The sequence below is a fragment of the Gasterosteus aculeatus genome, chromosome 4 (assembly GCF_964276395.1).
Source record: "Gasterosteus aculeatus chromosome 4, fGasAcu3.hap1.1, whole genome shotgun sequence".
NCBI lineage: Eukaryota > Metazoa > Chordata > Actinopteri > Perciformes > Gasterosteidae > Gasterosteus > Gasterosteus aculeatus.
Window position 1 is genome coordinate 16,989,523 of NC_135691.1, and position 12,277 is coordinate 17,001,799.

Genomic DNA, 12,277 nt, shown 5'->3' on the forward strand with positions numbered 1-12,277 from the left:
TGTCAAAAAGTATATGAATTATCCATTAATCTCTTTAATTAATATAAGGTTTCGGCAACTAAACCAAAACCATAAAATCACAAACAAGTCTTTTTGGATACTACATCACTTGCTTGTCTGCTTTGTCACGTGGATGCCTTTTATTTTGTGTTTCCTAACAGACTGACTGTTGACATTATTTTTGTCTTGAGCAACATGAACCCCCCCCCGCCGACAATTCATGTTCATGTACACAAAAGCAATTGCTGGCATTTTTCGACTGTTTCACAACATGATACTCGGCCGGTCCAACAAAGAGATTCAAGTTACTGTGTAATGAATGAGCAATTATTCACATTGAAACGTGATATAGTTCGGGCATTTTTGTCACAAAATCACTAAAAACAGTAAATGACAGATTAATTTCCTCGGCAGCTTTTCCCTCTTCTCTTGACATGGCGTAAAAAAGGACTATTTCTTCACATAGTTCAAATAATTATTTGCTGCTATATTAATGCTCTGAATCTTGTATATTGCCCATTTAATATCAAATACAGAAAGCTTTTTTTTAACATCGTGATTTTTGGCAGAAAAACAAAACTACTAGAGTAAAATTCCAAAATATCAAGGCATCCCTTAAAGAGCAAACTTGGTTTATAACAAGAAAATCAACTACGAAAAGCAGAAATATATGAACCAAAAACATTGTATGTACAGAGTAAATGGAAGGCAAGCAAACATACATAACATTTATGATCTCAACTGTTAGACCTGGATAATATACAAATGATTTTAATATGTAAAATACATACAATACAACTCTAAATGAGAAATGCCAACATTACCATACCTTCCCTCTTTCTTTTTTCAATCACTCCAAACAAACTCCAACGGTATTTTATTCAAGTTTGCTAAGTTTATGAAGGAAATGCAGGCACATTTTTTAAATTTTCCTATATCAGGCTACTACAGTCGTCGCACATGTATAACAGACACTAAATGAGCCGCGTGATGCTAAACTAGTGGTGACTGCTGGAATACCCCCCCCTCCTTCCCTCTGACACACACAGACACACTCCTTAACAGAATGAACTGCTTTACCAGATGTCATTCCATCATTCGTGTGTTCTTCTTGCCTATTTTCTGTTGAAGCTAGACCTTCGGTTGCTAGAGTATTTGCTATTCTGTCATATTTAATCGCCTGTAACAGCCACCTGATCCTGCTGATACAAACATACTTGAGGAATTTCTGAATAAAAACCCAACACAGCGCAGACGATGGTTGTGTGGATTTCGCTTGGATCAATTGGGGCGGCCTGGAGGGGGTCGTAAATGCTCACTGATCGGAATCTTTTACACATGGCATCCAGATGTATTTCTAGCGTAGCTCAAAAGTAGGCTACGGTGTCAAAATAGGGTTGCATACAGTGACTGCTGCTACAGTCAGGCTTATCGATTGATGCCTTATTACAAAGGCCTTTTAGCTTTTATGGACAGTCATATTGTTCCGGCAGGGAGCCATAACAATGTAAAGCACTTTGCATCTTTTGTGTCCGGTAAATACCAAATATGGCTTCCTACGGCGTCTTCATGCAGCCCTCATTGACATTCTCCTTACCCTCACACTGTACACCCGGGCTCAGGATGTGAGGCAATGTAAAGAAATGTTGGCGTGCCAGTTCTCAATTGTGAAGCCCGTCTCCTCTGAGATTGCAGGCAGTGGTACTGATATACAGGCAGAGGGCCCTTTAGGTTGAAACATGTTCAATACAGAATTCTTTAGGCTAGTTTAAAGTCACATACGGCATATGCACGTGGAAGGGAAAGGTGAATAGGCAAAGAAGGGGGGCGGGGCTACATCAGGATTAGATCATTGGAAAAACAAGAAAGAGCCTCATATTGACGGCCCGTCTTTGTAGGAGTGCATTTCTCCTGCACGAAGGTAAGCGGATCCTACAGCCTCTAAATCAATACGTGACATGCTGCCCTACACCCTCTAGATCAGGGGTCTCAAACTCGTGGCCCGCGGGCCAATTGCGGCCCTCGGGACGATATTTTGTGGCCCCATCCTTAATATGAAAGTGTAATGTTAGTGCGGCCCGCAAGTTTTATACTGTAACCCCACTGTCAGCTGCTGTGTGGGACATGTTATGATGTTCTGGTTTCCTACTGTGTGCTTGTCCAGTGAACGTGGCATGCATGTGACTGACATGGGGGGCGGGTCGTGTGTGTCGGCCGAGGTGCAGAGAGCAGGAGGGTGAAATTCAGTTTCCTGCCCTCTTTCGCGTAGGTGATCATGTGACTAACCGTTAGCATCGCTCGTTTAATAAAGTTTTCCTTTACGACTCACACTAACAACACATGAAGCATCTGACGTCACCGACGAGCGTCTCCGTCCATTACTACGCAGCTTCGATTCACGTAACTTCACGTTTGGCTATAAAGGAATTCCACGGTCACATGACCTTAGGTCTCCCCCGCTGAGTTAAAGGAGGACTAGTGTTGTAGTCTCATTCGGACCGATCCCCCAGGGTGGGGTTCAATGACTGCTTTTGAAAGTGAGTGTTAAGTTGTGTTATTGGTGACCATGCCGTTCGGACGCTAGTCTGGCCCGCGTTCGGTTGAAGTGGGCTGCATCTGGCCCGCAGCTGATTTGAGTTTGAGACCCCTGCTCTAGATGCAAAGTTGTCCCAAAAACCTCTGGAAAAGACTTCCTGTATAGTTAGTCTGAATAGTCTGATATCACAGTGATTTTAAGTTGAATGTCCTACTTGTGAAGCATGGAAAGGATAGCAGGGAAAATCCTGAGACAAAAAGAAAAGAATCCTTTATCCTCTGAAATAGTTGATAATTCCTTGTGAACCTGTCGCAAGATCATCTCAAGCAGATACAATACTTGAGGCCTCTATGCTACTTTTGCCTAAGTGAGGCAGCTTTTTAAGGCAGTAGAATACAGATGGATGGAATTCAACCAGGATAAAGCCACAAAGATCTAGACCGGGTGTGCCCAATAGGTCGATCGCCCAGGCAGTGTCGGCAGATCACCTGCCAGTGAAACAAAATCTTGTCGGGAAAACTTGGTAGTGCTAATTAGAATCCTTGCTTACTAACAGACACATTTCATTCAAAAAAACAACCCTGGCTGACTCCAAACAGTGCAAGTCATCCGGGTAAGGTTACGACCAAGAATCTGTGGAATTAATGAATCCCTTTTCCCTCTATCTTCGCTCCTTTCCTTACCCATTCCTCCTCCAGGAAGACGAAGATAGTCTTCCTCAAGACATGCTGTTAGTGTCTCAGCATCACCCCCCCCGCCCCCCCGTTCTTACTCCTCAACCGGAAATAAAGTTACATTTTAAAGACTCTTGTTTCCGCCCCACTGTCCCATCATACCTCTCCTCGTCCTTGACCTGTACAGCTACTCCTACCCCCCCCCCCCCCATTCCATTATTCCTCGCACTCCTCCTTTTCTCCCCTCAACAAGGACAACTGCTCTTTGTCTCAGTCTCTTGTGTGAGCCGCACCCTCCCGTCCTCCCTCTCCACGTCTCTGTAGAGGAGAGACTTCTGGGCCTTGAGGCGGCACGCCAGCGACATGAAGATGGAGTCAACGTTCTGACTCTCCCTCGGATCCTTGGCCGACGTCTCAAACAGCAACATGTTGTGGGAGTCGGCGAACTTCAGCGCCACGTTGGAGGGCACCTGGTGGAGCACAAACGTTTCGTTGTACTGTGAACCCTCATTCCCATCTTAGACAGAGGACTAAGTGCTGCACGCCCTCACCTGTATTTGGTCCACAAGGTCACACTTGTTCCCAACCAGGACTCGGGGTACTGATGCTGAGACCCGATGGCCATTGCACTCCTGTAACACAGCAGAATATGGCTTTATAAACTTTTATTAACCATGGCACCGTTCAGAAATAGAAGCAGTTAAATGGGGGGGAAAAGCCTTTTAGCTGTAATTACAAGGAATTTATGACCACAGTCAGTCTTACTTGCGAGTAAAACTGCTGATGTTGAAAAGGCCGCTCAGCTACCATTCCCACCAGCTCAATATAAATACAATCCAGTAGGTCTATTCACTCCTTTGGAATAGTTCAGCCAGTTGAAAAGGAACTATGAAGTCTGCAGTGTGTTTATATTTACTAAAGATCTGGTGCCTGAATAAAACATGAAGATCTCTCCAACAGCTGGTTACACCTCCTCTGCAACTATTAGAACCTGCCATGGTCACATTCAAACTACGTTAGGGACACCAAAAAATACATATCTGTCCATAATTATCTTATCCTCAGTGTGTGTGTTAGTAATCTGGACTGTGTGGAGTTACTTCTTCCCCAGTTGAGCGGTTGGATGTTGATTCCCCATAATAACAGTCTAAAATAAAGGTGACTTTATTTGCGGTCACTTAAACCTAACTGCCAGATTGTAGCGTTGCCGCAACAACAAATGTTCAGTCACTAGTGAGCTTTTGAAGCAACGCACACCTGCTGTGAATGCTAGCAGGCGATGGATCGGCTGTTATCAGCTTCATAGCAGCCTCGTTTTTGATGTAGGCCTATTACTTAACTGCAATGGAAATTAAAAATAAATAATAATTCAGGTAACCTTCAGAGACATAACGTCTCACATGATCCTCCACGGGCTAATACCTAAAACAAAGCGTAAAATGTTGTTAATAACTTATACCTATAAATGATCCTGGCCATTCAAATCTAAATAAAAACAAAAAACACATTCATGCAATGCAGCATTGAATGGGATGTCATAATGTTGTAGACTGACCTCATCCCCAACTGTCATCTTCCCTCGTAACACGCGGCATATTTAACTTACGAACTTAACTTAATTTACAGAGCAAACACTATTTTTAACCCTCCTTTTCCTTCACCCAACCCAATGTTTTGTTTCCCCTTTACATTGACTGTAGCAGGAAGCTGCAGTTTGTCCTTTCTGAGGCGTTACAATGGTAGCGATTACAACTGATAACAAACATTTATTTTGCTGTTAATATACCAAATGGTAGAATAAAATCTTTTTTGGTAACATTCAGATGATCTAATTATATGTTTGCGCTTGATTGTGACTTGACATTTTTTTAGGGGGTAAAGCGACATGTTTTATGTGTACAACTAATATTCTACAAACTATAACAACTGTTGCTAATACTAGACATAACACAGATGCTACAGATGTAATTATAGGCACTTATTCTGCATGTAGTTACACTACAACCGTGGTCACCATGACAACCGCTAACAACACTGCTGCCACCATGTTTATGTGTCGGGGTGAGAGGGTGGGTTTGCCACCACCCAGGTCAAGCAATGTTCCAAAATACATTCCCGTTGTGAGTCCCCCGTCACCCCGCCCACCCCCGAGCAGCAGAGAGCGTTGGGGGTCAGAGTATGTGAGTCTGCTTGACTTACTGACATTTTATCTAACTGAGGTTTGTGTGAGTTTGAATCTGTGGCCCCAGCCATGACTCTGAATCTGTAGCTTATCTTTGCCGTTTCCTACTGGATCCATAAACTGAAAGTACCTGGGAACAAGTGGACTGCTCAAATCCTGTTGAATAATTTATTTTGTAAGGTAAGCCGTGGTGCACTAGGGTCCTACTTCTTGGACCCTGACAAAGACTATCTGGTTGTTGTGCAACGTATCAAGCCAGTTACCAACCTCTATCCATGTCTGTAGATTGCGGAAGGAAGTCATCTTGGTGACGTCATACACAAAAACCACCGCGTGGACGTTGCGGTAGTAGTGTTCCACCATGGATTTACGAAAACGCTCCTGCCCCGCTGTGTCCCATACCTGCACCTGAGGAGATAGACAAGTGTTTTTAATGTGACTGAGGAAAGCCACAAATAATCGTGTGAAAGCACCCAAACTCACACAACCAGATTATAAAGATCTCGAGAACTACAAATATGGAGCTGGAAACAATGAGTTGTCTGAACTGATGGGCTTATAGTTTGATGGGCTTTACACAAAGGCCTCATGGCAGGTCGTCTCTGTGCTGTATTTGGCCTTTTGCTTTGAAACCGTTATGTGAGGGCCGGCTAACCAGATTCAATAAACGCTTGGAGTCATTCACTAACTGGTCAACGCTGGCAAATACCTGAGTGCAGTACTTTCACTGCCTTTTCTCTGTTTACTTCGTAGTTGAGAGTCAGATCCTGCAGTGAGTCACGAGCCAATTCATCTGGCTAAATATATTGCTGTTCGCCTCTCGTGGCTTTTTCTCTTTACACTGCATGTGGGGATACTTTCCAGCTATGTCATTTCTTAATTGCAGCATTTTATGGTTCATATTTCACCACGGGGACAAAGAGGATGTGAGCTTTCACGAGAAAAGTCCTGATATTGTTTTCCCCTCAAGTTAATACCATAAGGGAGACAGACTATGAATGACTTGTGGCTTGTGGCTTAAGTTTGCTCACATGTGCCTTTCTGTATATTGAGCTCGGATTGTCAGCATGCTGAATGCTGAATATCTCACTGCCATCAGTAGCACTTTGTATATCACCATGGACATCTTCCAAAGCTCAGCCCAGGCCTGCAGGGCGAAACGACCATTTTCCAGCCTTTGAAAGGACAAGCCTGGCTATTTAGCATCAGATGTTGAATGCTGCATTCGGTGCAGCACATATCATCAAAGCTTGGACTTTGATGAACACAATGAGCGTGATAATCTGCCAGCGTAACGCACAGAATAGACTTGATATGAAGACTTTCAATACATGTTATATGCCTCTGGTGAGTGTAAATGTCCTTTTAAACCAATGGTCCAATATTCTATAATTTATACTTTTGGGTTAGTAACGACATGAAAATGTGCTTAACATGAAAACAAATAAGTCACATATAAATTTGTTTAAAGTTCATTTGGAGAAGATAACTAAAATCTTGAAATGTGGACAGAATTCTGCTTGTTAATAGCTGTGAATCTCAGATTTGAGAATTCCATTTCCATTATTTTGACGCCTTACCCTGTATTCTATACTTAGATCTCTGCTCTTCTAATTTTAGTTCTCTGCAGCTTGCAAGATTTATTGTTGCCGATCCGGGTGCTTCTTTGACGACCGGAGAGGAAAAGGTGTCCTCTAGTCAGATCTTTATACAGATTCATTTTGATCATCACTTCATGCAATCTGTGTGCAGGTCTGTCCGCTGCTTATCTCGCACTCCGTTACAGCAAACTGCGTAATATTTTGGGTGCCCAAAGGTTTATGGCTGCATGATCGGACCTCTCGTAGCTGCGGTGACACACACTTTTGTCAGTAAAGCCTCAGTGACTCCTCACTTACTAATCTTAACCTCCCTCTGACAACCCATCCACCACTCTGCGGCCAGAGACACAATGGATGGGGGGGGGGGGCAGTTTCAATGTGCTGATAAAAGAACTACCAACATCTACTACCAGAACTACCAGGTGGGTCATAACCTTTTATTTACACCATCAATGTAAGAGTTCACAGTAAAGGCCATAAATCCCCATCCGGATAACACACATAAATAGAAAAGATTTTCAGCTTTCTGTCTCTGCTTTGGCGATAGCAGATCCTCCAGCCTGCTGGAATAGAAACACCTGCCTGCTTGTAACCTTCAGTCCTCGCAAAACAACCACCATTGTTGACACAGATCCATAAAATAAATCTACCGACAGTAAAACATGATAAAAAGATCAGCTTTGAAAGTTTAGTTACATTCACATATAAAAATATGAAAGGTTTTGAAGAGTATTTCAATGATTGTAACACCTAATGGGTGTAGTGTGTTTGTGAGTCAGCGCTAAGGGGGCATCTGGAGGTTGCAGTCAGACTATACTGACACTGAGAAGGGGGGGAGGGAGGACATACACACTTACTGTGTGAGGAGGGGGAAGGCGTGTGACCCTGTGCTGCACAGCAGACTCAATAAGAACCTCAGGTCCACGTGAGTGACGCACATATGAAAAGTAAAATCTACATACCAAATCCTATTTGTTAAGATTCTCCAACAAGCCTTTTGTCATGTTGTTGCACTTGATTGATTTTTCCACATCTGCCAGTAATCAGACGGATGTTAGAAATCAGTACATTTTAATTCAGCAATTACCAGGATGGTAAGGATGGGATGCACATTTCTAACCCTACTGCTTGCACTTCATTCAAATGCAAACATTTTTCATTATTCTGAAAAGGAATGAATCAGTAACACTATTTGGACACGATTTCCCAGGATTCTCTGCTGCAACTATCAATTGTTTACATCCTTGATTCAGATGGCCGATCTTCTTATTCACTTGAGTATTAGGCCCAAAATAGTCTGAAAATAAGTAAAAATCACACATCTGAAACACATCATCATGTAAACACAAAGAAAAGCCACTAAGCAGAGGTTTTAAATTCGTCCTTTTTCCAAACATAAAATCCAATACAGGGTGTCAGCTGGAAACATGCATTGTCCATACAAATATTTAACCCTCAAATAACTTCCCCTTGAGCCAAGCAGATGAAGTTCATTGTTTAATTTCAGTCCTTTGGGCTAAAAAAGGTTATCAAGATGCGTTTACAATTCTCCACCATGTAAAAATATGAATCGATAAAGGAAAAACATCCCATAAAGACAAGTGTTGTGAAATGGACTGTCTTGTTTTGTTTTGATAAACATCCCCCGTGGGATTCACCGGCAGCTGATCGACAAAAACAAAAGAGGAGCAGGAGGAGGAGAAGGGGGAGGGAGGGAGAACACGCCACTGATGCACCTCCTCCCCTCTTGTTGCTCTTACCTTGATAGTCTCCCCTTCGATCTCCACCGCCTTCTCCCGGAAATCCACCCCGATGGTGGCCTCGGTCTTGTCGGGGAAGCTCCCCCCGGTGAAGCGGAAGGTGAGGCAGGTCTTCCCCACGTTCGAGTCCCCGATGACGATGATCTTAAAGATCCGCGTCTGGATGCTAAGCTCCAGAGAGGAGGTGATGCTCGGCGCGGCGTCGTTGCTGCTGCTGGCTCGGCTCCGGCTGGCTCTCTGTAGATCCATGGAGGATGTCAGCATGGTGACATTGTCGTCTGCTCGGTTCCTTCGCGCGTTTCCTTTTCCACCCGATCCTCCTCCTCCGCCGCCGCCCGGAGCTCGGGTCTCCTCCGGAGATTCGTTGGTCATCGTGCCGGAGGAGGCGATAAGAAATTCGGTGTGCGTGTGCGGAGATCAGAGAGGGGTTGGACGGAGGGATGGATGAGTGAAGGGAGGGGAAAGGAGGAGGAAGGAAGGAGGAGACCAGAGATGCAACAATAGCAACGATGCTTCTCCCTCAGCAGCAGAGAGTGGCCTTAAAGGGAGAAGGATCGTTAATGAGGGAAAACATAGCTCATATTAAAATTTGTTTTATCATTCCCAATGGAATTAGGGCCACTGTACCAGGATGCGTGTGCACAAACACAAATCATGTATCATTTTTCTGCTAAAGAAATACAAAAACAAACATTGAATTCCACTCCCTGAAAAACAGTACAAATGTGTGTGATGAAAAGATTTCTCTTCTTTCCTGACCCATCAATTATTTCACAACCATCACTATACCCACTCAACCAGTCCCACCAATGAAATACTGTAATGTGTAATAATAGACGTTTAAAGGGTTACATTTTCTGCACTGAAGTTATTTTGTTCACACTAATCTCACTACAGTATATTTTTGGGAGTAGATTTAGGTGTCTTGAATTCTACTTTACAATGTTGGTAGACAAAGTGATTTGATTGTTCTATTATTTTTGTTCTGTCAACATATGGTGTTTTAGAGTACAATGACGCTACTATTAATTACCACATTACATTTAGCATGAAGTCGTTTGTTTTATTAGCAGAAAGTACTGTACGTTTATTTTCTCTATTTTAATGCACATGTAGTTCTGAACTAAAATCTGATTCGGAATATCTACTAAATAATTTTATCAAAATGGCTGTAGTTCCAAATATGATGCGGCATAAAATCTGATCATATTGAGGGGATTGTGCCTCAAAGAGAGAAAGTGAAACAGATTTTCTCACACTATCTAGTCATGGGATGTGATCAGCTGGTCATATTATCACATTCCATAAACCAACATGGCCGTAATGCAAAGGGGATGGCTGTGTCAGCACGAGGCATGCCTGGGCGCAAAGGTTAACAAAATTAGACAGAATTCCTATTTCAAATCTGTTATTCCAAAATTGTGTATTCATTGCCTTTAGAATGAAAGTGTGCTCAGTTTACCCTTCAAGTCATTGGACAATACAGATTCTGTTTTTCGCAGCTGAGGAGTTTTTCGCGGTTTCCCGACATGATTTTTTTTCATCCATTTTCTTTTTTTTTTTTTTTTTTAACCAAGCAGGTGTTGTGATGCGTACGTTTATTTTAGTGTTTTTTTTTCTTCTCATCTGTGGAATAATGTCAGTGGTGAATACAGGCCAAATACGTCATGAATAAATAATAATACGATTTTTGAAGTTTGTGTCTTAACAATGGCAGTTCTTATCAAGTGGCTAAATGAAACTATCAAAACATCAGCGTTACATCCTCGTTGTACATGCCCATGTAATTGTGGTAGTTGGTTTACCATAACATTAGCTTTTAAGTTCTTCCTGTTGCATTTACTGTACGCTTGGAAGATCATATAATTGCCCTTCACTTGTCAAAGATGATCTTACCGAACAAAACTTTTACATATCATAAACATGTTTTTCCCAAAGAGCATGTTTTCTGTAACAACTCAAAATTCAATGGAGAAATCTCATTGGCTTTTTGTCAAAGAAACCACAGTGATGCCAACTTGGGATGTTGGCCAACAAAAAACATCATCCCTGCAGAACTCCACAGGACTGATAACCGCGGTAGAACATGAATGTCACCAAACGTCACTGCAACCCATAGTTCTAGACCCTAGGATAAAAATTGTCAAACTCATGATCTCCAGCCTTATTACAATTTACCCTCTGGGGACCTTGAGTATCTGCACCAAATTTTGCTGTGGTATTTCAGATTGAACATGTTTTAACAACCTCTGGACATTTCTATACCACCCATGCTCACATGCATCTAAATGGCATATTAGAAAGTAAAAGGCAGATTCCATCAATTCCGTTGATCACTGTAATAATCAGACTCGTTAGTGTTGCTAAATTTGGAGATGACAAACAAAACACAGGAACAAAACAAATTCAGTGTCACTCACCGTGTGAAATGGAGCTCTGCGAAGTTCTGCGTCGTTTAACAGCTGCCTAGCATCCACAACATCGGCAAAATAACGACACAAATCACGCGCACACACACACACACACACACACACGTGCACATACAGAATGCAGATTTCTGCTGATATCAGACCGAAACGTGGACCGAAATACCAAACACTTGCACTGTTATCCCTCTTTAAGTAACAGTCTCTCTCACACCCACACTCACTGTTTGGAACAATCCTTCACACAGACACAATCTCTTCCACGTAGACATACACACGGTCCCTCAGAGAGACACACATAACCTCTTTTTCTCTTACACACGCACACACACACTCGGGCTGTATTGAATCGTTCCAATGCTTGTGTCTTACAAAGCTCCCTTCTTCCTCAGTCAAAGACCGGTTTGTCTGTGAGCGATTCTCCGTGGGACATTCACATTCTAGCGAACGCAAACCAACAGTGAAAAATAGCATCCATTTACATACACACGCACACACATTTCAAAATTATGTTGTGGTTTCATGCTTTCCTTTTTTCTTTAACAATTTGTGTGTTAGATCCAAGTAGATGGCAACAACGAAAATCAGTCATTATAGTTTTTGGGGTCTGTTTGATAAATATATATATAATATATTTATACATTATATATATATATATATATATATATATATATATATATATATATATATATATATATATATGTATTTGTTTTTTAGTTTAACGTCAACCACTGTCTATGCTCCATTTGTTAATGGTGTGAATAATTGGTCCCTCTAACCGAATCCCCTCGTCTAGAAATTCCATAGGAATGACTTAATTTTAGCATGAATTTGTAATTAAAACGTGTACATATGGAAATACTCAATAATTTTATTTAATGCAATAAAATAGTATAAAATAGAAATAGTAAAAATAACACGACTGACTGAAAACAATACATACCTGTATGTTTTATTTTTTATATTTTATTTAACTTTTCGTGAAGTTCCACTTTGTTGTGATTTTGTGTTGCTTAAGTAAGTTCATAATTAAAATATGAGTTATTACTCTCCCACCATTACGAAACATGAATATATGAGACTGATACATACAGTAAG

The 12,277-nt window shown here is 41.8% G+C and overlaps 1 protein-coding gene across 1 annotated transcript; it reads right to left on the minus strand.

The window, feature by feature from the left end:
• Positions 1 to 3,432: 3,432 nt before the first annotated feature.
• On the minus strand, positions 3,433 to 9,634 carry rab33a (RAB33A, member RAS oncogene family). Its single transcript, XM_040173191.2, has 4 exons — positions 8,754 to 9,634; positions 5,660 to 5,800; positions 3,762 to 3,842; positions 3,433 to 3,680 (listed from the first exon to the last, which is right to left on the minus strand). The coding sequence occupies exons 1-4, from the start codon at positions 9,123 to 9,125 to the stop codon at positions 3,456 to 3,458; spliced, it is 819 nt and encodes a 272-aa protein (XP_040029125.2). The 5' UTR covers positions 9,126 to 9,634; the 3' UTR covers positions 3,433 to 3,455.
• Positions 9,635 to 12,277: the final 2,643 nt, after the last annotated feature.